Consider the following 25,763-nt stretch of genomic DNA (forward strand, 5'->3'; position numbering starts at 1 on the left):
CCTGTTCGAATGCAGTGAGGGAGAATTTAGCATAGTCAGTGCACCTAACCAGCACGCTTTCGGACTGTGGAAGGAAACCGGAGGGAAACCCACCCAGACACGGGGAGAACGTGCAGGCTCCACACAGACAGTGACCCAAGCCGGGAATCGAACCCGGGTCCCTGGTGCTGTGAGGCAGCACTGTGCCACCGGGACACCCCGCATGGGAAGTGCAGCAACATGCAAGTACTTTCTGTCACATAACTTCTCGTGTGCTGCTTTTAATGCTAAATATCAAGTAAATAGAGAATTTGCATTTGTACAGTCTATCTCATGTTCCCAACATGTCCCAGAGTTATTTGAAACCAATGTACTGTCTATTGGGAAAGAAAAGTGCCATTCCTACCCAGGCTGACGTATATTCCAGCATTGGTCCACATTCCCATATTGGGACAGCATGGTGGCACTGTGGTTAGCACTGCTGCCTCAGTGACCCGGGTTCAATTCCGACCTCGGGTCACTGTCTGTGTGGAGTTTGCACGTTCTCCCCGTGTCTGCGTGGGTTTCCTCCGGGTGCTCCGGTCTCCTCCCACAGTCCAAAGATGTGCAGGTTAGGTTGATTGGCCAGCCTGGCTTGCCCTGAAACTGGAAAATCCCGCCTGAGGTTAATGGACCTTTCCATGGTCGGCCCCTCACCCACTCCGATTTCTGTGGTGTGCGGGACAGCAAGATTCTGGCCATTGTGTATATTTAAGGCTGAGATAAACAGCTTCCTGACCAGTAAGGGAATCAAGGGTTACGGGGAAAGGGCAGGAAAGTGGACGTGAGGAATGTCATCGGATTATCCATGAATTGCACAGCAGGCTCGACGGGCCGAATGGCCTACTCCTGTTTCAGATGGTCTTAAATGTACATAAGCTTATTAGCTTCCCGATTTTCATTCCTTTTCTTTAGGGAGATGTATACATTGCAGAAAATCCAGCTGGGATTGGAATCTTAACTGACAAATCATCAGCATTAACATTCACCTCTGTTGCTTTGTAGAGCAACACATGAATAAACAAGCTAGGGCAGTCATTGTCATGTTATAACTCAAAAAGGATTAGACAGCATTCCAAATACTGATGTTTGTAATGTGACTGTTGCATTGAGTTGGATGCAATATGATGGTTAACAGTAGGGGTACTAATCTGAACTCTGTCACTGAAGTCTTTATGAAAGATGTGCACACAAGACTATGAATCAACAGAAGGATTATTTCTTCAAGTTTTTAAGATGTCCATCTTGGCTCAGTGGTAGCACTTTCATCTTTGAATCAGAGGATGTTGAGTTCAAGTCCCACTTTACATTCTTGAGCATGTAATCCAGACTGACACTTCACTACAGCAGTGAAGGAGTGCTGCACTGTTGGAGGTGCCGGGCGGAATTTTACGGCCTCACTCGACCCGAGACCGGAAAATTCCGTTGTAATCATTGAATCATAGATTCCTACCATGCAGAAGGAGGCCTTTCGGTCCATCGAGTCTACACTGACCAGAGTCCCACCTGGGCCCTATCCCCATAACCCCATACATTTACCCTAGCTAGTCCCCCTGACACTAAGGGGCAGTTTAGCATGGCCAATTCATCTAACCCGCACACCTTTGGACTGTGGGAGGAAACCCACGCAGACACGGGGAGAACGTGCAAACCCCACACAAACAGGTACCCAAGGCCGGGAATCGAATCCGGGTCCCTGGCACTGTGAGGCAGCAGTGCTAACCATTGTGCCACTGTGCTGGTCCACTGTAGAAGGGCCTGACAGCTACAAACCTCTTCACCAACATTCTTACTTTACCAAGACTTCAACTTATAAAAGTTTGTGAAGTAAAGAAAAAAAGATCCTGCATTTATGTAATACCTTTCACCACTTCAGGACATCCCAAAGCTCTTTCCAGCAAATGGTCAACGGACTTTCCCGTTGTCCACCCCTCACCCGTTCCGATTCCCATGGTGGGCAGGGCGGTAGAATTCCAACGGCCATCTTTCAAATGAGATATTAAACTGAGCTTCCATCTGCCCTCTTAAGCAGATGTAAAATACCCCAGGCACAATTCAAAGATGAATGGGGGGGGAGCACACTTTGACAATATTTATCCAGCAACCAACATCATTAACATCGCATTATCTGGTCCAGATCTCACTGCTGCTTGTGGAAGCTTGTGCACCACATTGGATGCCATCTTTCCCTACACTGCAGCAGAGATTACGCCTTAAAAGTATTTCATTTGCTGGAAAGAGCTTTGGGATGTCCTGAAGTGGTGAAAGGTATTACATAAATGCAGGATCTTTCTTTCTTTACTTCACAAACTTTTATAAGTTGAAGTCTTGGTAAAGTAAGAATGTTGGTGAAGAGGTTTGTAGCTGTCAGGCCCTTCTACAGTGGACCAGCACAGTGGCACAATGGTTAGCACTGCTGCCTCACAGTGCCAGGGACCCGGGTTTGATTCCCGGCCTTGGGGAACTGTTTGTGTGAGGTTTGCACGTTCTCCCCGTGTCTGTGTGGGTTTCCTCCCACAGTCCAAAGATGTGCGGGTTAGATGGATTGACCATGCTAAACTGCCCCTTAGTGTCAGGGGGACCAGCTAGGGTAAATGTATGGGGTTATGGGGATAGGGCCCGGGTAGGACTCTGGTCGGTGTAGACTCGATGGACCGAAAGGCCTCCTTCTGCATGGTAGGAATCGATGATTCTATGATTACAATATTCTCCATTACTGCATGACTTAGAGTAGAGTATAGAGGTTGGACTTTAACCTGGTGTTGTTAGACTCCTTACTGACTTAGAGTAACCAACAGTTCCATAAGGATGTACTATTAATTTGGTAAACGGAGGAGGATTCCAAGTTCTGCTTCCGATACGTGCTGAATTAGCTGTTCTTGAACTGGCAGCAGTGAGGACAGTATAGTTATGCACAAGGCACTTAGATCCCATAGACAGGCAGACTACCCAATGTATTCATGCCTCATCATGATTCACAAACCCTTCCTAGATAGTGAGCCTAGATTAGAATAACATATACCCTACTCATGTTTACTGTCTGTGGCCACTTGAATGGGGTACCTGAGATTTACACATGCCTGGGAAACAATACCTGGGTATGAGAGGTGCCCATCTACGAAGGATAGGAGAAAGTTGCGAATTAAAGGGATAATTAGATATATTTAATGTGTTTTCATTACTATATACATTATTTTCACAGCCCCGTTCGCCATGGACGCAAATCCTGTTATGGCCGCTGTAATGATTTTAATCAGGCAATTGAGGTTGGCCTCTTTGAGTATGAACTCCCTTAAGGAAATTGATGGTCCAGTCAGGGAGCCCCATGCTCTGTATTTAAACAGGAGTAGTAAGAAGTCTCACAACACCAGGTTAAAGTCCAACAGGTTTATTTGGTAGCAAATGATACCATATAAACCTGTTGGACTTTAACCTGGTGTTGTGAGACTTCTTACTGTGCTTACCCCAGTTCAACGCCGGCATCTCCACATCATGATTAAACAGGAGTGTCAGTTCCTCTCGCACTCCTGATGTAGACTGCATACTGAGAGCACTCTGTATAGTGTTGTTGGATCTTGTAAATAAAGGAATTCTGGTGAAGGGACTTCCGCCTCTGAGGACTTAATACAGCCGCTGACTCTCATGAGAAAGCCAATAGTGGCATTTGGGCTGGGGAAATCTCAGAATGGGATCTTTGCCACCCCCCCCCCCCCCCCAATGCCCACCAGCAACATAATCAGGTTCATGCCCAATGAAAACCCAGATCACCATCAATTTAAGTAGATTTAAAGGTGCAGAAACGGCTTTATGCCCGAGCTTCCAGGTTCCCCATACGTTCCCCTCTGCTGGAAGAATCACTGCCGATTTCCAAAATCAGAAACCAGCCATGATTAAAATGCCGGAAGGGCTGAAGAGGTGAGTATAGCCCTCGGGTGGTGAGGGGAATGGCTGGCACACTGCTCCCTGCCACCCAGCTACTTAAAACAGTAAATTAGAAAAACTCTCCGTTTATGACCAGCCGAGGAAGTTCATAAAAAAATACTGGAAGCTTTGAGTGTAAATGTTATCGAGGAAGTGGCTGGAGGGTAAACATTCTCAACGCAATGGTCTAAAATAAGTAAGGAATTTGTCAGCTGGGCAGTGCTGTACATTCGTCCCAACATCTGTTTGTCTTTCCGAATAGATCCTACAGGAATTAGAATATGGGCCTTCAGTGGACTGGTGGGCTTTGGGGGTCCTGATGTACGAGATGATGGCCGGACAGCCACCTTTCGAGGCCGACAACGAGGATGACCTATTCGAGTCCATCTTGCACGACGATGTGCTCTACCCGGTCTGGCTCAGTAAGGAAGCGGTCAGCATTTTGAAAGCGGTGGGTTCCTCATACCCTTTTACTGTCCAATCTCTACCCCCCTCAACACCTCCTCCCCCACCTCTCCCTCTCAAACATTCCGACCTCCCCCCACCCCCCCCAAACCACCTCCACCCATTCCTTGCCGCTACTTTGCTTTGAATTAGTTGCAATTAAAACTGGATTTGTTAACTTTGCATAACCACCAGTGGGAGTTGAAACACAGTTCATTGTGTCATGGCTGGGACAGGAGGGCTTGGGATAAATTACACAACTTGTGGGAAAAGGACAGAATGTTTTGTGATGTGTGTATGTTTATACTGGCTTATATTTACACAGCAGAGAAATCTGTTCCTTCCAAACTTATCAAATGCCACGAACATTATCTGTTTTGCTGCCAGCTGGTGGAATAAAGTTCTAACATTTTTTATCTGACGATTCCAATTAACAAGTCACTACCAACCTCTGAGCAATGTGGCACTGGGGATAATTTACCGTGAGTTCCAGTCATCTGTGAACACTAACCCTCTATCTTAATAATTTAGTTATCTAACTCTTGAGAAAGAGTAATGTTATTACTTTGTTTTCAAGTTCAAAGTTCAGCTTGCACGAAACTCTATTCTGCCTCAGAGTTGGGAAACAATGGGTTCTTGAAGGGAGAGCAACAATGGGTCAACTACAAAAGGTCTATAAAGGGTCGTGAATGGAGCCCAGTCCATCACGCAAACCAGCCTCGCATCCATTGACTCTGTCTACATTCCCGCTGACTCGGAAAAACAGCCAGCATAATTAAGGACTCAACGCACCCCGGAATTCTCTCTTCCACCTTCTTCCGTCGGGAAAAAGATACAAAAGTCTGAGATCACGTACCAACCGACTCAAGAACAGCTTCTTCCCTGCTGCCATCAGACTTTTGAATGGACCTATCACATATTAAATTGATCTTTCTCTACACCCTAGCTATGACTGTAACATTACATTCTGCACTCTCTCCTTTCCTTCTCTATGAATGGTATGCTTTGTCTGTATAGCATTCAAGAAACAATACTTTTCACTGTATACTAATACATGTGACAATAATAAATCAAATCAGTGGAAAGTCATTTAGGGGAAGGATGGGGAAAATGAGGTGAAGCTACACTTTGGTGACTTTTAGAGCACTTTTTAAGATAAAGTTCAGGCATGGATTGGAAATGGGTTCTTTATGTTAATAGTTAAGTTAATTGAAGAGAAAACAAAGCAGTCGCAGGGTTTAAATGGAGATGGTCAACTTACCAGCCCATGACTGCCCCTCCTCCATTGGCTAAAAGCAGATGCTGGAAACTGAAACAAAAACAGAAAATGCTGGAAAATCTCAGCCGGTCTGACAACGTCTCTGGAGATAGAATAGAGCCAATGTTTTGAGTCAAGATGACCCTTCATTAGGGCTCTTAATGCAATAGACCAGATTAAAGAAGGGTGCATGTGAAGCACTGCTTCACCTGAAAAGAGTGTTTGGGCCTTGGGATGGTGAGCAGGGAGGAGGTGAAAGGGCAGGTGTTGCACGTTCTATGATTGCATGGGAAGGTGCCATTGGCAGTGGGTGAGGTTTTGGGTGTGATGGAGTTGTGGATCAGTGTGTCCTGGAGGGAACGGTCCTTGTGGAATGCAGGGCTCTGATGAAGGGCCATCCTGACTCAAAACGTTGGCTCTATTCTCTCTCCACAGATGCTGTCAGACCTGCTGAGATTTTCCAGCATTTTCTGCTTTTGCCCTCCATTGGAACCTGGCCTGTTTTTGGCCAACCCAATCATAAAATCATGGAATCCATACAGTGCAGAAGGAGGCCATTTGGCCAATCGAGTCTACACCGACCAAAATTCCACCCAGGCCCCATTCTCATAACCCAACATGTTTACCCTGCTAATCCCCCTGACACTCGGGGGTCAATTTAGCATGGTCAATCAACTTAACCCGCACATCTTTAGACTATAGGAGGAAACTGGAACACGCAGAGGAAACCCAGGCAGACACGGGGAGAATGTGCAAACTCCACACAGACAGTGATCCAAGGCCAGAATTGAACCCAAGTCCCTGGCGCTGTGAGGCAGCAGTGCTAACCACTGTGCCACCATCTCACTAATGCACTGCTCCAAAGAACATGCAGCACCGCATTAGTTAATCTTCAATCACCTGCCTAAATCAAGCAGGAGCCTGATTAATCTGTACAAATCTGAGTCTCCTGATGAGGATAGAACCCTGATACAGTCTAGAGTGCCAGCTTGGCAGAGCACGTGTGCTGAATATTCCCTTTAGTAAACCTTGCTGCTCAAGAGGAAGATGCCCCAAAAATGTAGGCCGACAATTACTTTTGTGAGGTCAGAAGGAGCAGGATCTACCTCTCAGTCAGCCAGGCCAGCCTTCAATCCACCCAGTATCTTGCCAGCCCAGAGCCAGCAAGCTGGACGCCCATCTCCGGCATTGGTCTCACCAGTGGAATTTTATGAGATTCAAAATGAATGGGGCCACACAAAAATTAAAAATCTAACTCCAGATCACCAGCGGCGTGGATCCTGAATCCTTCAGAGAGGTCAGGGCCTAGACACAAAAACAACTGAAGCAGTAATGTTTGGTGACTTCCATCCAACATGTCCTTCCCCCATCCAGCTGATGCTGCTCTCTTAACATGAAATCCTGGCCACTCCAAAGTCAGTCAATGTACCTTAAACTACCATGGAAGCCCATTAAAGAAAAGAGTATGAACAATTGACGAGGTAATTAAAAGTGTTTCTGGGGAAGAGAATGAAGTGATATGATAAGAAGGTACATGGGTGAGATTAAGATCCATCAATAAGGGGTTAGCATTTCAGGTCAGTGACCTTCTATCAGAGTTCTGATGAAAAGTCATCAATGTGAAACATTGGATGGAATTTTAATGGTTAATACGAGGGAACTCTCCACCACTGGAAAACTACGGGCAACCCCGTCATGGCCTTTTTCCATCGGGCCTGTGTGATTAAGTCCCAGTGGGGCACATACCTTCCTGTCATCGGGCTTCCTGGCTCATGGGAGGGAATTTTCCTCCAGAGGTCCTGGTGTGAGGAGGAAACCCTGCTCCCAAGAGCTGCTCGACAGTCAGAGGCGGTAGCTCTCGAGTACCTGCAGTGGCGGTGGTACCTACTGGGAGCGGTGGTCTCCACACACGAGCTCGACCTTCTGAGCGTTGTCTGCTTTTATTGTAGATTTCCAGTATCTGCAATATTTTGCTTTTGAATCACAAAAGGATGTCTGATTGGGTTCGAATGACGTTTTTATCTTGGACATATGAAGGGTAAAAGGCAATCGATTGTACATGTCCACATTAATATAGAAAGAACTTGTAGCACTGCATTAGCTAACCTTCAAATTTCCATTCCATTTTCTTCTCTGTATATGCATTTCCAGCATATTCTCAGCTTGATGACCTGCTCTCAGTTTTCTTCTTTCACATTTCTATGTTTATACTCATTTCCTTCATTTTCATTTCACTCAGTAGTGGCACAGTGGTTAGCACTGCTGCCTCACAGCCCCAGGGACCCGGGTTCGATTCCCGGCTTGGGTCACTGTCTGTGCGGAGTCTGCACATTCTCCCCGTATCTGCATGGGTTTCCTCCGGGTGCTCCGGTTTCCTCCCACAGTCCAAAGATGTGCGGGTTAGGTTGAATAGCCATGCTAAATTGCCACATAGTGTCAGGGGGGACTAGCAGGGTAAATATGCGGGGTAACGGGGATAGGGGCTGGGTGGGATTATGGCCGGTGCAGACTCGATGGGCCGAATGGCCTCCTTCTGCACTGTAGGGATTCTATGAAATCACTTCAGTACCATGCCTAGCATAACCATGGTCCAACACGTCGAAGTCCATGATCACCTACACCCTCTTGGGGTATGTTACAACCAGTGGGATAAATGTAGCTCTATCTATTTTTTTCATTAAAAAAGGTTCTCTTGATCCTTCAGAAACCCTTCATTAAGATATTCGCCAGAATCCGCATTCAAGTTGGCTCCTTTTGAGCTGTGCAATCTCAACCCTTTGTGCCTGTAATAATTTAACACTTACACATTACTGAAGTGAAATATGTAAGTCACATTTTAGCAAGTGACGAACCTACTCCCAGCATCCGTTTTATGGCATACATGTATCATTGCTTGCATGATCCTGGTCTCATTTGTTTATAGTAATCTGCATGCCACATTTCTGCAGCTTTAAACCTGATTATTCCTCTCCACGAAGGCATTAAGAATACTTTTTCGGAAGATATGGCCATTTCCTCCTCTCTTCTGTGAGAAAGCATTGTGTCATCCTGGCAAAAGTTCAGTTGAAATATCACAGTGACAATTCTGTTTGCTTCTACACGTAATTCGAAGGGCAAAATGAAACAAAGGTTTGAGTGGATGCTGCACTTTTTCACTTCGATGGCACGTGATTACAATGGTGGTAGTTCCTAATTGTCTGACTGCGACTGCTTTCAAAGCGATTTCTAAGGTCTTTATCAATCGGTGCTTTTTTTTCCTGAGAGAGTTTTCCTGAGAGCATTGCTGGCTTTTACTGTGTCATTAGTAATCCCACAATTAACAAAGTATGAGTTAATATTACGCACAGTAGTTGCCACAGTAACTGCAGAGCGTCGAGTCCCTGTAGCTTTTGTTGTCTAGCTTCTGTCAGTTGTATAGGTAGAGGACAGGAAGAGGCACTGGAATTAAGTAGGCAACTGGGGAGATTTATTTTTGTATGCTAGTTGGGGATTTGAATTGGGAGGTTTGGTTTCCTAACATTGTGCAGCTTGACATTTGATCTTGAGTTATGACACAATGTTGTCTATGCTGTGTCCTAAAACCTCGGACAAAGAACTTATTTCTCAACTTACTTCTGAATTACGTAACAAACACGGTACAGAAAAGATAGGATTGTGCTGTTCTAAGAAGCATTAGTATATTTATTTTGAGTTTTAATCCCTATATATAAAATAAATGACTAGCAGCTTTATGTCAGACTATATGGTTATAGGTCAGACTATGCAGTTATAGGCATGGTAGCACAGTGGTTAGCACTGCTGCCTCACAGCGCCACAGATCCCAACTTCGATTCCCGGCTTGGGTCACTGTCTGTGCGGAGTCTGCAAGTTCTCCCCATGTCTGCGTGGGTTTCCTCCGGATGCTCCGGTTTCCTCCCACAGTCTGAAAGACGTGCTGGTTAGGTGCATTGGCCATGCTAAATTCTCCCTCAGTGCACTCGAACAGGCGCCGGAGTGTGGCGACTAGGGGATTTTCACAGTAACTTCATTGCAGTGTGAATGTAAGCCTACTTGTGACACTAATTAATAAATAGATGCGCCTGGTATATTTCCCTTGAGTAGCAATAGTTAGTCATCAGTCAGTTGAATGATCAAACCTGGTGGCAAAATTTAGGAAGTATTTATTCAAAAAGTAGATGATGAAATCAAATGATAATTTACCTGTGCCAATGCTAGCATTTTCTAAAATCTGGACGAGGGGCAATTTTGACAAGCTTAAAGACAAGTTCCATGATGATCCTTTGACCCAGTGGATAGACGCAGATAGGCATAGGATAGAAGGGAAAGAATTAAAAATATTTGTTACATTTTAATTGTTATGAAATGCTTTTGCCACTTGTTCCCTTTATATTTTTGAATTTTTAACCATTTTATTTCCCCTACCTGCCGTGACCTCTCCAATGCAGCAACCGGACCATTGCCAGAGTTTCCTCTCGTTGACTACCTAGAGGCAGTACAAGTCCACCCCCAGTCCCTTCCAGTATAACTCCTTTCCATATTCCATCCCAGCCTCATCATCTGGGAGATACTGCAGCCTCCGCTCTGCGTTTAACACAGCTCATGTCAGGAACTGAACAGAATCAGTTCAAACCTGCATCTCTACAATAATTTCAAGCTCCAAAATGTGAAAAACAAAATGTATTTAAAGTTATGTAGCTGAAATCTGGAAAGTTGATCTAGCATAAACATTGGTTTAGAACGGTTTAGGGTATGTCTACTCTTGGAAAAAACAACATGGCTGAGATTCAACGAGAAACAAAATAACTGGCAACCGGTTTAAATCTAAATACAATGAAACTATCAGCTCATGGGTGGGAGATAATATAATTGAGGATTGATTAGCTAACAAGAAGCAGTGAATGGGTCATCTTCAGCTTGGCAAGATGTGGTGAGTGGAGTGCCACAGGGATTAGTGCTGGAGCCTCAGCTACTTACAATTTATATCAATGACTTGGATGAAGGGACAAAGTTGCGATTATACTGGCCCATCGATGATGGGCAGGGCGAACCAGTAAAATCACACGAGAGCCGAGAAATCACATTCATGCTCGCTTTCTCACCTCCTCCCGTGACCTTACCTGCCCCAGATATCCAGTGTGATCAGCCTCGCGTCCATTTCCGGCAAGAGACGGAATAATTGACTTAACTATATTTAAAACAGATTTAACATTGATTTAATGAGCCCGGGGCGGGGCCTACAGGGACAGGGCCAGGCTGGGCCGGTCCAATTGATGGTTGAGGGAAGGAGCTCGCTGCCACTCTGCGGGCAATCAGTGGGAGGGAGGGGCGCGATCGGTCTGGCCGGTGTTGAAGGGCGGGGACAATATTTCCGGGCGGTGTGGGCCTCGCGATCGGCCACGGGCCCCGGCGATAGCTGGGTGGGGGGTGGCTGGGTTGAGGCCGGCTGCAACAGCAGAAGCCTGACAAGTCAGTCTCTCTCTCAGACCTGTCAGGCCTCTGCTATTGCAATTGCGCATGTGCAGCCACAGAGGTCTGTACATTTGCAATGGCTCCCTCTGCTGCTACAGCAGGCTTGCTGGCGATTTAAGCCCCGTCCCATTCACTTGCAGGTGAGGAACAGTTTAGCCCATTTTTTCATGCACTACTTGCATAAAATTCAGGATTTGAACTCGCCCAAAAAACGGGTGAGAAACTCTCCCATGACAATCCTGGACTTTGAATTTTTTTGGTAAATTTGACCCCAAATGTGTGGTTGCTAAGTTCGCTGATGACACAAAGATAAGTAGGAAAGTAAGTTATGAAGAGGACATAAGGAGTCTGCAAAGCTATATAAGACCCTCGTCAGACCCCACTAGCTATATAAGACCCTCGTCAGACCCCACTTGGAGTACTGTGCTCAGTTCTGGTCGCCTCACTATAGGAAGGATGTGGAAAAGATTGAAAGGGTGCAGAGGAGATTTACAAGGATGTCGCCTGGATTGAGTGGCATGCCTTATGAGGATAGGCTGAGGGAGCTCGGTCTTTTCTTCTTGGAGAGACGAAGGATGAGAGGAGACCTAATAGAGGTGTATAAGATGTTGAGAGGCATAGATCGGGTGGACTCTCAGAGGCTTTTTCCCAGGGTGGAAATATCTGCTACGAGAGGACACAGGTTTAAGGTGCTGGGGGGTGTAGGTACAGGGGAAATGTTAGGGATAAGCTTTTCACACAGAGGGTGGTGGGCGAGTGGAATCGGCTGCCGTCAGTGGTGGTGGAGGCAAACTCAATAGGGTCTTTTAAGAGACTCCTGGATGAGTACATGGAGCGGCACGGTAGCACAGTGGTTAGCACTGCTGCTTCACAGCTCCAGGGTCCTGGGTTCGATTCCCGGCTCGGGTCACTGTCTGTGTGGAGTTTGCGCATTCTCCTCGTGTCTGCGTGGGTTTCCTCCGGGTGCTCCGGTTTCCTCCCACAGTCCAAAGATGTGCGGGTTAGGTTGATTGGCCAGGTTAAAAATTGCCCCTTAGAGTCCTGAGATGTGTAGGTTAGAGGGATTAGCGGGTAAATATGTGGGAGTAGGGCCTGAGTGGGATTGTGGTCGGTGCAGACTCGATGGGCCGAATGGCCTCCTTCCGCACTGTAGGGTTTCTATGATTCTATGATTTCTATGAATAGGATGGAGGGTTATAGGTAGGTCTAGAAGGTAGGGATGTGTTCGGCACAACTTGTGGGCTGAAGGGCCTGTTTGTGCTGTAGTTTTTCTATGTTTCTAAAGTGGCATAGATAGGTTGTGAGTCGGCAAAAGTTTGGCAGATGGACTATAATACAGGAAAATGTGAACCTGTCCACTTTGGCAGAAAGAATAGAAAAGCAGCATGTTATCCAAAAGAAGGGAGATTACAGAACTTGGTGGCGCAGGGGAATCTGGGTGCCCTAGTTCATGAATCAGGAAAAGTTCATAAGCAGGTGCAGCGAGCGATTAGGAAGACAAATGGAATGTAGCTGTTTATTGCAAGGGGAATAAAATATAAAATTAGGAACAGAAAGGCAAAATACTGCAGATGCTGGAATCTGAAACGCAAACAGAAAATGCTAGAAAATTTCAGCCGGTCTGACAGCATTTGTGGAGAGAGAATAGAGCCAATGTTTCGGGTCAGGATGGCCCTTCATCTGAGCTGCTAACCCTGAACATGTCAACAGCGAAAGGACAACAAAAAATCCCAGAGAGAGGACAACAGGAAAAACAGAGAGTGGACTGGAAAATGAAAAACACCAGAGTGAGGGAGACAGAAGAACCCCAGAGAAAGAGAGACAATGTTCAGGTAAACCACATGATTGTTGTTGACCACATCAGTGCAATGAAATGCACAAACCGAAGGTTAACGAAGCAGTTCCATGGGAAAATGTTCACATCGGAGCTGAACTGGAAGATTTGAAATGCAAGATTCCAGTGGAGTATGGACCTGCGAAAACTCAGGATAAACCGTAGCCAGTCAAGGTACAAATCTTCAATGCTTTCAACAGGAGTCAGCCCACATGGGAACTTCAGAGACGCGTGGAGAAATTGTCACCTCAATCATACACAGTGGAGTGAACAACCGCAGGCATAACTGAACAAGTATCGAAGGTGTTTTTTCACAGAAATCGATTGGCCAGGAAAAAGGGATCTCACCAGCTGTACTGAGTACAGAACTACCATCAATCCCGGAACACCATAGGTCCATAACAACAGCAATGGAACAACTACAGTTACCACAAGTGCCACAGGAACAACACTCTCCAGAGAAGGAACACCATCTAGAATTCTAGACAAACTGCCAATGTCAAAACACACGTGTACCATTTAAAGACTTGCAGCGTTTAAAGTCAATGGCCAAAGTTTTGGGGATAGTAGGTTTAAAGCAGCAAGTGGGCAGGAGGAAATGGGGGGAGAGGGCTTCTATCTTACAATAACCGCCCGAGCTGCAAATTACAGTGCCCGAGGATAGAACCGCCCTTTCCTTGCCACCCTTTGGAGGATTTTTTAAAAATCCAGCTGCCCACTGCCACCTGACTGTCAATGCCAACGTTTTCTGATATGAACATGTTATCGGGGTCAATTGGATTGGTAACAAACCTAATTAATCCTTGTCTATTTATCTAAATATACTGGGTGGGCTGCCAATTTCAGCATCTCCCCCTCCCCACTGTATCAATGGGGTGAGCTCGGGAGTGCATGGCAAGGTGGTAGGGTTGGCACCATCTCTATTTCACATGTCACCCCCCTCGCCCTCCGTCCCCCTGCCAAAAACACACTGAACTGAGGTACGGAAAATGCAGCCCTTTGTCTGAATGACCACATTTGCTTGTAAGGCTTGAGTGAGTATTGACAGCAAACATGAAACATTGCATCTGAACCTGACCTTATCCTGACCCAACATCAATATTTGCGCACTTTTCTGAAAGATCACAAAATGGAGGTCAGCTGAAGGAAATTTACTATTTTCCCCCCACTCTCTCTCTCTCTTTAGTCTGGTGATCTAGAATCCCTATGGTGCAGTAGGAGGCCATTTGGCCCATCGAGTCTGCACTGACTCTCTGTCAGGGAATCCCATCCAAGCCCTATTCCTGTAACCCCACATATTTACTCAGCTAATCCCCCGAACCTACACATCTTTGGACACTAAGGGACAATTTAGCATGGCCAATCCACCAAAGCTGCACATCTTTGGAGTATGGGAGGAAACAAGAGCACCCGGAGGAAATCCACGCAGACCCAGTGAGAATGTGCAAACTCTACACAGAATGTGGCCCAAGGCCGGAATCGAACCAAGATCCCTGGCGCAATGAGGCAGCAGTGCCAACCACTGTGCCACTGTGCCGCCCTGATCTTGGAGCTAATTGTAGTGTCCCTACCGCCACCCCTGCTGAGATCAGCTCACCCAGCACAACTCATGAGTCAAAGTGACACCTTCCAGATCTGAATGGCTACAAAACATCTTAACAAACAATGGGATTGATTTTCTTCTTCAGCGCCTGGGTATTAACATGGTGAGACAGTGTTTTATAAAACTGACTTCACGTTTCATTGCATTTATTTCATTGAAAATCGCAGGTTCGATGAAGGGTGGCCAATCCGTCCTGCCAATTGCTGTACAGGTGATGAAGATAAAAGCAGTCCCTTAATTCCTTTACCCATTGAAGAGCTCAGAAATGTCTTTTACGCCTGGAATTCCCTTGTGTATTTTCCTGATCTGTGGAAACTGAGCTTTTGCCAGTCTTCCACTATATATAAAGTTTTAGCAACCAATCGTAGAAACTTATAAAATTCTAACAGCGTTAGACAGGGTAGATTCAGAAAGATTGTTCCCAATGGCGGGGGAACCTTTAGAACTGAGGTGAGGAGAAATTTCTTTACCTAAAGGGTGGTGAATGTGTGGAATTCACTACCACAGAATGTAGTTGAGGCCAAAACGTTGTCTGATTTCAAGAAGAAATTAGATATAACTTTTGAGGTTAAAGGGATCAAGGGATATGGGAGTAAGGGGGTCTCAAATGATCAGCCATGATCATGATGAATGGCGGAGCAGGCTCAAAGGGCCGAATGGCCTACTCCTTCTAGATTCTATGTTCATTAGGAGTGCCCCAGGGTAATTCCTTACAGTAAGTTGTTAACCTGAGATAAAATGTGTTATTTTTAACCTCATATTCTCCAAGCTTGTGTTCCCCAGTCTAATCTGCTTTCCTCCACAGAGCTAATTTAAAGCATTTTCTTCTTAAGATCACACAATGGTTTACATGAAGAAAGTCCTATGGCCTATTTGATCTCACCGTCTCAAAACACCAAACCTACTACTTTCCCATTACAGCATCTAGCTTTTTTTTCCAAAAGGAGTCAATTGTCTTGATTTCCATTCTGCTTCCTGGTAATCCATTCCAACTGTTGGCCACCCTCTGTGTAAAGAAATACTTCCTGGCATTTGTTCTTTGAAGTGTTCATGGTAGCCAAACAGTACAAAGACTTAGGAACTCATGATCCACATTTTCAGAAACTTAAGTGACCGTTGGCCTGAATGCAGTGGGGATTTCTGAGACCAGTTTTGGGATATATTTTCATTGGAATATTTAGAGTTGGGTTTGGCATCATAATTGTGTTTTATACTGGCAATATTCCTGACCACCTTTAACAAATATCAGCCATTTCTACATCAAGCACATATAATATTCTGATTCCAAGAGTACTCACCCTTGCTGCCTAACTCAAGCCTATTCTTTTTGATTTGATTTTTTATTGTCACATGTATTGGTATACAGTGAAAAGTATTGTTTCTTGCACGCTATACAGACAAAATCTACCGTTCATAGAGTACACAGGGAAGAAGGGGAGGAGAGGTTGCAGAATATAGTATTGCCATTACAGATAGGGTGTAGAAAAAGACAGCTTAATATAAGGTAGGCCTATTCAAAAGTCTGATGACAGAAGGAAGAAACTGTTCTTGAATTGGTTGGTACGTGTTCTCAGACTTTTGTACCTCTTTCCTGGCGGAAGAAGATGGAAGAGTATGTCCGGGGTGCGTGCGGTCCTTGATTATGCTGGCTGCTTTTCCGAGGCAGCGAGATGTGTAGACAGAGTCAATAGATGGGAGGCCGGTTTGCGTGATGAACTGGGCTACATTCACAACCCTTTGTAGTTTCTTGCTGTCTTGGTCAGAGCAGGAGCCTTACCAAGCTATGATACATCTGCTAACCTAGCATTTGTGTGGAGGGACCAGGACAGGTTGTTGGTGATCTGGACACCTAGAAGCTTGAAGCTCTCGACCATTTCCACTTCAGCCCCTTTGATGTAGACAGGGGCATGTCCTGTAAGGTCGGATCTTTATATTTGGATTATGGTCTTGCCCTTCCTGTTGCCATTGGTAACTCTTTAAAACTAAAACTTGACATTGTTTGTGACTTCAGAGGATGCATCCGGCCTATTGAAATTTGACTCATAACTGGGAGCTGCATTTTTCGTTTTTGTTCTATCGTCACACAGTTGAAGATAATGAGGAAATACTCCAGCTTTTTATATGAAATGAATAATGAGATATCTTACATTTTATTTTTTTCATTTCAGTTTATGACGAAGAGCCCAAATAAACGTTTGGGTTGTGTTACATCACAAGGCGGGGAGGAGGCCATTAAACAGCACCCATTCTTCAAGGAGATTGATTGGGTGCTGCTGGAACAGAAGAAAATAAAACCTCCATTTAAACCAAGGATTGTAAGTACCTTTGATCCGCACTCTATTGACAGGGAAATTCACATGAAAACACAACAATTATTGAGAAACTGTTTACATGTAAAAATGAAGCAGCTAGCATGTCCCACCTGAGTACCTGTCCCCCTGCCACTGTGTAGGTCTGTGGAATGCAGAGGCTATTGGGGTAGAAGGTGAGCACAATGGTGAGCACCTAGTGTCATTCTGAGAGAGAGCAAAATATGCAGGAGACGGGAAGTACCCCGTTGAGGGCTCTATCAACTACAGAGGGCAGTTTTAAAACAAGAAACTTAAGGGCAGAATCTTAAGCCCGCACCCTCTGTGTGTGAGATCGCTGGAGGAAGCTCAAAATCTGGCAAAAACCAGAAATCACAATTCTCGCTAGCAAAATTGCAATTTCCAGTTTTCCCCATTCCTCGCTGGTGAAGAAATCAGATTCATGCAGGTCCACAATGGGTGTGAACCTGATTTTAATAGATTTTAAGGTCAATGAAATAATAAGGGGCCTGGATAAGGTAGATAGTCAACATCTTTTCCCAAAGTTAGGGGAGTCTAAAACTAGAGGGCATAGGTTTAAGGTGAGAGGAGAGAGATACAAAAAGGTCCAGAGGAGCAATTTTTTTCACGAGTGCCAGAGGTAGTAGTAGAGGCGGGTACAATTTTGTCTTTTAAAAAACATTTAGATAGTTATATGGGCAAGATGGATATGAAGGGATATGGGCCAAATGAGGGCAATTGGGACTAGCTTAGAGGTTAAAAAAAAAGGGTGCCATGGACAAGTTGGGCCGAAAGACCTGTTTCCATGCTGTAAACCACTATGATTCGATGATCCTAATACATTTGCATCTATTTATCCGCCCACCTCAACAAATTCTCCCCCCTCAGTAAATTTTCATACCTCACTCATGTCAGTGAGGTTCTCGACAAGGGTCTACCCAAGCGAGGGTATTGCTCCAGGGGCACAAAGGCCATTTAGCCCCAAGGGAGAGGGACATGGCCAGCTAGTGCCCTGGTACTGCCCCAGCACAGGTTGGTACTACCAGGTTAACAGTGCCAGGTTGGCAGTGCCATCCTGTGCCAGAGGGCATTGCTGGGGCGGACCCGAGAGGGAGCCTCATTGTGGCGGGGGGGGCTCATCTATTTGTGGTGGGGGGGGTGGGCACTGTAGGGGGATATGAATGCTGGTGATGATGTGGAGGAGGTGGAGAGGAGGGGGGACATTCGTGAGGGGATGCTGGGGATGATCTGTGAGGGGGAGGGGACAGGGATGTTGGGGATGATCAGGGAGGACGGAATGGGGTACTGGGGAGGTTTGGGGGGGGGGGATGGGAATACCAGTGCAGAGGGGATGGGAATGCTGAGGACGATCGGGGAGGGGAGGGGATGGGGATGCCAGGTAGATTCGGGGAGGAGAGGATGGCGATGCCGGGGTTGATCGGGGGAAAGGCCCCAAATACCTCCACAGTGGGGGAGGGGTTAATTATTATTTGTAAGCATGCTGCAGGAGGTTGGCTGGGGGTGGGGAGGGAGTTATTTATTATATGTGATCGGGGTGCCCTTTATAAGGGGCACCCCAATCTCTGTGGAACTGGTTCCCGGTTCCCAGAGTCACCGCCTTGCCAGACTGAAAGCGCAAACCATACCCACTCTAATTTTTGCTTTCAAAATGTCAAGAACTAGAGAGAAATAGATCGGTCAGAGCTGGAGACTTCCACACCAGTTTTCTCACCAGAATTGACACTTTGACAAATTCTCGTAAGATTTCCCCTCTCAGAGTTGTCTGATCATTGCTGTTTGATTTATCTCAATTGCTGCTGGTTCCAGCTGTACCAGTGTCCTGTAATTACTGCACTGGTCTTTGATTTTAAAAAAGCCTTCAGTTTCTCAATTCAAATAAAAAAGTTGTTAATTGTATTCTTACTATAGTTGTCAAATTATGTCATTAACTTAAATGTGGCGGACAGAACGTTAGGGAAAGTAACTAAAAGTAATGACAAAGCTAATGTCTTAGGGCAGAGGTCACACACGAGATTTGGTAACCATGAACCATTGGATACACAGAATGAATCTGATTTGAAGAAGTTCACATCAAAGGCTAAAGGGCTTCTAAGTGCGCACTTTGTGGTTTGGGTGGCTCATCCAACCAGCCTGTGCAGCTTTTCCGTTTCCTGCCAGTCTGATGCTTGGGTGCACACTAATTATAGGATAGTGTCTGTCTGGGAGAATCTTGCCTGACATCTGCATTGAGGTTTCAGGGAGATTCTTGAGAAAGGTGATGAAGAGGGCAATGGTATGTGGTTTAACCGCAGTGACCTAGTGCCAACTTATTTTTCTGCAAGTAACCACAACGATAACTGTCGATCTTTGGTGGCCCGAAACTTTGAAAAAGGTCATGAACTTTCAGATGTGTGTGGCTTTCTTTCACACACACACATATATATATTATATATATATATATATACACACGCACCAGTCACACACAGACAAAGAGTGTGTTGAATTTTTGTGTGTGGTTATGGAATTTAAGGAACAGATTAATGGCTGCAAAAAAAGGTAAGAATCTCCCACATTGATTTTACCAAATACCCAACAGAACCTGAAAGGAATTGATGGCAACAGTCAGTTTTTTAGCGTGCTTCCAAGCATGACAGAGAGCAGATATAATCCATAGAATCCCTACAGTGCAGAAGGAGGTCATTCGGCCCAGTGGGTCTGCACTGACTCTCTAAAAGATCATTTTACCCAGGCCCAATCCGCCCTATCCCTGTAACCTCGTGCATTTACCATGGCTAATCCACCTAACCCGCACACCTTTGACACTAAGGGGCAATTTGGCTGTCCAACAGAACATCCCACCCAGGCCCTATCCCTGTAATCCCATGTATTTACCCCACTAAATGGGTTGTTAGTCTGTGGAATTCTCTTCCCCAGAGAGCAGTAGAGGTTGGATCATTGAATTTATTCAAGGCCGAGTCAGATAGAGTATTGATAGACAAAGGAGCCAAGGGTTGTGGGATGGAGACAAGAAAGTGGAGTTGAAACCACAATCAGATCAGCCATGATCTTCTTAAAACATTGCAGCAGGCTCGAAGGGCTGAATAACCTACCCCTGTTCCTAAGTCCTATGTTCTTAAAGAGGCATATATATATATATATATTATATACATAAGAACATATAACTCATTTGACAAATTAAACATGATAGGAATGTGATCAAATTTGACATTTTGTACAAAGAGTGGTTTTCAGAGCACCAAAATCCAAGACAAAAATAATCATCTCTACATGAAATTAGACAGGACACTAAAGAGGGAAAGGAATCATTTTAAGTCAATAAAGAGAATTTGGAGGCTGAAATATTTCACAAAGTCCATCTTATAAAAATCTTCTCATTGCTATTTCAAGTAAGAGGTCAATGTCTTATTTGGCTAGCACAGACATGATGGGCTGAATGAACTCCTTTTGCACCATAAGTCTTTCTTTCTATGTTTAAGACAGTGGGCAGAGCCATTGCATGTGGGCATGTCAGGACCAGGGCGTGGTTTCATGGCCCTTCCCACCGGTGGGATCGCCCAGTCCCAATGATGGCGATTCCCTCCCCCACTCCCGCCACAGGTTCCATGGCAGCAGAAGGTGTGATCAATGGGAAACCGGCCATGGCGGCTGCCTCTGTCACCGTAATACACGCCGTAGGAGGATGGTGGGGGGGGGGGGGCAGAAAATCCCACATAGTTCCTAATATTACACTGCTTAATTTCAAGCTTTTGGGATCACTCCTGCATTGACACCCCCCCCCCCCATCATTATATTTACTTTCTTTGTGTCTCAGATTTCAATGTAATCATCATTATCTGCTCTTCTGAAATACTTCTCATTGTTCTTTAGAAAACCAAAAGGGATGTGAATAACTTTGACCAAGACTTCACACGCGAGGAACCTGTGTTGACGCTGGTGGATGATGCCATTGTTAAGCAGATAAATCAAGATGAATTTAAAGGTTTCTCCTATTTTGGTGAAGAATCAATAGCCTAAGACATTTTCCTGGTGCTGCCACTACACACCATTACCATGCAATGGTCCTAGAAGTCTAGCAAGTCATTAGGATTGAGTTTTTCTTTAGTACTGTGTAGTACCTGCATTTCCCTGCAGTTGTAAGTGTTTTATGTTTCAACCTTGTTTCCATTTTCTGGTGTCTGTTTAAATTAATGCACTCCAGGGTTTTCGTTGTGTTATTTCTATTTAAGTAAATAGTTATTTTTGCTCGTGTTTCAAGCCCTCCGCTCCATCAGAGGAGACGTGTGTGTGTGTGTGTGTGTGTGTGTGTGTGTGTGTGTATGTGTGTGTAATGCAAACAGTATTAAATGTACTGTTATACCCATAGCACTGCAGGTTCATTCGTATACAGCAGGAACTCCGGTACAAGGAAGTGGAACAATTGTGTGACAAAGGCACGTGAAGCGGAACTACATACCAGAGCTTGACGTAGAAATGGAAGCCGAGGAAAATCAACCGGTTGGCCAGCTTGCCTGGTCAATCAGTTGATTCTTCCACCAGTATGGAAATTGCTCAGGCGAAACAGAAAGGGTTACTGAGTGGTTTATTTAGTTATTTTTTAAATCTTTTTTTGTGGAGATGTTACACTGTTTTAAGTTGTCACTATTTTGTGCAATTTCGAGTGAATTAGAGTGTTTGAAGTTACTTCACATCTACCCGGCCGAGATAGATACTCAACCTAGTAGATTGCGAGTCAGTCATGATTATTGTGCTCACCTAGTTAACTACTCAGTTCTTTGGTGACAGTCCTACAACTCACAGTGTAATATTTTACTGTAACCTAGATCTTGAACAATCACTTTGCACTGAATCGTAGGCTTACTTCGCAACCAATGTTCATCACCAAGACCAGAGTTGTTTGAGCTTTTTGTTATGGTAGTGTGTTACTTTGGCACATTGCACATGTCCTTATTTATACTACTGTCCCTTATCTGTACTATATTTTCAAGTGTGTATCTTATTTTTTTAACAAAGAATAGACTATGAAATATTGAGCATTATACCTAGACATAACAGAGGACTGACGATCAAATGACACAAAAACTGACAAGATATATGATGGTGTACATTGTTTAGCTTTTTATCCTATGAGAAGTTGTGGCTGCGGTTGAGGAAATGACAATGTACACACATGCTACCAGTTTGAGCAGGTCAGGTCTGGTTGTATTCTATTTTAGTGTTTCGTGTGTGTGTGTGTGAATGTGTCTGAGCGTGTGTGTGTGTGTATGCATGTGGTATGCATGCATGCGTGCGTGTCCTAAAGTCACTTAGAATTTTACTGGACTGGTTTCCCAGTCACTGGGATCCATTTAACCTGATGCATCTGGATTGCCAGATGCACAGAAATACTTGTGAGTGGCAAAGCAGCGCTAAAAAGGGCTCTTTGCTTTTTGTACAGGCAAGAAGTTGTAAATACTGTTTGCTGCAAGGCCTATGGAGTTCATTGAACAGTATCAACTGCTGCATGTTCAGGCATATTATATATATATTATAAATATATATATATATATATATATTAGTCATTGAAAAAAGTAATTAATGATAATGTTCATGTGCAATACTCTGTATGTGTATTTGTTCAAGTTGCTAACTCAAAGTCTAAAAAGTTGAGTTCTTTTTTTGTCCAACATCATAACCTTGTATTAAGCTATACTGGACCTGGAGTACAGTTCTTCAAACTGTACTTAAGGGTGTTATTAAACATTCGGATGGAAATTAATGCAGACATTTGCAATGCTGTTCCAGTTGCTCTCTTAAAGCAAGATATTTTAGAATGGAGACTCACAAAGTCGAAGGGCATTTTTTTGATTATTTATGTAATGCAATACGCGTAACAATTTTTTTTTCTTATTCAGTACATTCCTGAAGCTTCTACAGATGTGTTCTTCAGTCTGCCGCGTTAAGCATGAGCATTCGTAGTATTAGTGACATAGATCAGGCCTCAGACCTAACACGTTTGTGTTCGGTTTGTACAGTATGTGACAGGTGGTCAGGTTGGTTCATAGCGAAATCTTTGCATGGGCAGTGTTACTCCATTATCAGCTTCTGCCTGTCTCACCATTTACAATTGGTTTACATTTCCACGGGAAAATAAAATGTGTTACCTTTTCGCTTGACTGTTGAAACTGTATTTTTTTCTCTATCTCTCTCTCTCTCTCTCTGAAATGTGAATGCACTGTTGCATTGCTTCCCTGTCTGTGGTTAGATCTTCCCCTTTCCTATGTCTGCCTGCCTGGAGCACTGAAGTGCGAAAAATTAAAGCGACAGCATCTCAGTCTCCTTGCTTCTCCTTCCTCCTCTATTTTACATAGAAGAAAAGAATCGCATGTCTGCTTTATGGAGAGCGATAAAAAGGTTGTCTCCAAAAACAAGGCAAAAAAAAATTACCTCTTTTTAACTTAAACAATGTACAAAACATGAGTCTGGCTGAATCAAAATGTTTTAAGTTTAGTTTCTGTTTTTTTTTGTGATGCTTTGTTTGTACAAAAGGTATTTTCTTCATGGATGTATTTTAAATTTCCTGCCATCATTAGTGTTATTTCATTGTAAGCATTATTACTGTGTGCCAAATGTACTGTATTCAGCAGGACGTGAATGTGTAATGTTTGTTTTGAACCCTAATAATAAAAAAAACACAGTGTCATTGCAAGATCTGTTTGATTTCTTTCTGAATTATACAATTTCTATCAAAATCATTGGCTGGAGTTCTCCCAAAAAGAGCTAAGTGCCCAATGGGCTGGAAAACGGGAGAATTTCCTGCCTGTTTTGTGGGCGTGCTTACCTGAGCTAATCGCCGACAATCTGAGCAACATAGAGTGCCTCGGAGTGATTCACGCCCGAAAGTGAGGGGCGGGGCCTCATCCCGCCCGAGAGGCTGGAATCCGCACGCTGAACGGGCCACTGCGCTTGCGCTGATCTGACAGTGCAGAGATTGGCACAGGCGCACTGACCCATCGCCGGCCTCCCAGTTGCTGGCCTCTCCCTTTCTGATCGCTGGCCTCACAAACACCCCCACTCCATTGCAGGCCTCCTGATCCCACCCCCCCACCCCGGGCCAGCCCGACCTCCGCCCCCAATGGCCAGCCCTGATCACTCCCTCTCCCACCGATCCAACTTGCAGAGTGGCAGCGGGCTCCCCCGATACTCCCAATTGGCCACGCCCCCAGAATGCCCCATTGCCTGAGCATTGCCCGCTGCCTGGTGGGCAGTGCCAAGGTGCCCAGTGGGCAGTGCCAGAGTGCCAGGCTGGCACTATCCAAGGGGCACCCCTCCTTGCCCTCGACTGCCTGGGGGGGATATCAATGACATCTGTCTCCACCAGCGGGGTGAGTACATCTGTTCCCCATTAGTAGGCAGCAGTTGTAAACTCCGCTGGTGGGCATCTCTCCCGACGGGGGCGGGGGAGACACTAGCGGACCCAGAGACTACCATCCTGGGACCGCTAATCATATGGAAATGTTAATTTCCATGACATTTCCATATGATACTCAGCTCTGCACAGTTTATCCACGCTGAGCTGATTACATCAGAAAAAGGGGCCTGGGAGACTCGCAACTGGCTGGACGCCAGTCGTGTGTCCCGCCAGACGCCCCCTCCTGATGTCTTCCGGCCGCTCTGAGCTACTCGAGCAGCACAGTGGGCTGGAAGAATCCCGGCCATTGTGTCACTTAACGGCCCAAACCTTCCAATCAATGTCTGCACCCCTGGTTCGGGCACTGATTTTAAAAAAAGAGTACCCATTTATCATCCTCTGATTTTTGTGAGCATCCTTCCAATGGAGGCTTCTTCCAAACAGACTCGGAGCAGGAAACCTCAGAGATATCAGCGCAGGGAAGCTGCACAGAAGCCATGTCCCCCTTATCACGACACAAGCTGTTATATTCTGGTAAGTAATGTGTTTAAATGTCCCGAAGCTCCTTTGGAAAGCTATAGAGATAAGGTATGGGGAATGCTGATGAGATAAATGGGATAGGGTAGGGTGAAGTAAGGGGCTAGGGTGGTAAGATAAGTGTGTAAGGGTGGGTAAAGTGGAAGGGTTGGTAAGGTAAAGTTGGGGTGGGGGGATGGGGTTAAGGATCCCTGGTAAGTAAGGGGGTGGGTAAAGTAAGGGGAAATTGGAGGGGAGCTGGGTGTTAGGGCAAGTCAGTGAGAGTTGTGGGAAAGTCAAGTGGTGAAGTCGGGTAGTGGGTTCACTGGTGGAGTCAAAAGGTGGGGTCGGGTCAGATTGGGCTGGGGATAGTCAAGGTGGCGATGAGGAGTCAGGTGGTCAGGTTGAGGGGAGGGTTAGTTGTATAGTTACCCAGGAGTTAGTCTAGGATTTTTCTGTTTCAACATTTTATGGCTAAGTATTCAGTAAGTCAGAACCAATTGAAATTTCCCACTCTAACTCAAGAGTTGGAGACTTTTTTAGAGGGTCCCTGGGAGCAGAGGAACTTCAGACTTCTGGGCAATTCCCACGGAGTCATTGGGCAGAATTTTCCCATCCCGCCCACCACGGGAATCATAGCGGGTGGGGGGGGAACGAACCATGCAAACATCCATTGACCTCAGGCAGGATTTTCCAGTCTTGGGCCAAGCTTGGCTGGAAAATGCTGCCCATTGCATTGAAACTTCCGAGGGGTCCCATCGCTCATTTTCAGGGTTATGTAGTCTCCAACTCTCAGGAGACCAGAAGATCTGGGCCAATATTTAGCATGCTTTTTAAAAAAAGCATGCCCATCTAAGTGCATTGACCATGCTTTGCCTTGAAAATGCTTCATCAGTGATTAATACAACGCCTTTCTCTCTTTCTCCAGAACGTTGGTTTCCATGACAGCATGCCATCCAGTGAGTGAATAAAGAGGTATTAGT

The 25,763-nt window shown here is 45.2% G+C and overlaps 1 protein-coding gene across 1 annotated transcript in view; it reads left to right on the forward strand.

Annotated features, from left to right (window-relative positions):
- LOC144504419 (protein kinase C epsilon type) overlaps positions 1 to 23,523 on the forward strand; it is a 571,367-nt gene extending 547,844 nt beyond the window's left edge. Inside the window, exons 13-15 of the mRNA XM_078229681.1 lie at positions 4,202 to 4,390; positions 16,716 to 16,862; positions 20,745 to 23,523. Of these exons, the coding sequence (XP_078085807.1) occupies positions 4,202 to 4,390; positions 16,716 to 16,862; positions 20,745 to 20,891 (483 nt within the window). The 3' untranslated portion in view covers positions 20,892 to 23,523. The remainder of the gene's footprint in view (positions 1 to 4,201; positions 4,391 to 16,715; positions 16,863 to 20,744) is intronic.
- The last annotated feature ends 2,240 nt before the right edge of the window (positions 23,524 to 25,763 follow it).

Source organism: Mustelus asterias, chromosome 15 (genome assembly GCF_964213995.1).
Source record: "Mustelus asterias chromosome 15, sMusAst1.hap1.1, whole genome shotgun sequence".
NCBI lineage: Eukaryota > Metazoa > Chordata > Chondrichthyes > Carcharhiniformes > Triakidae > Mustelus > Mustelus asterias.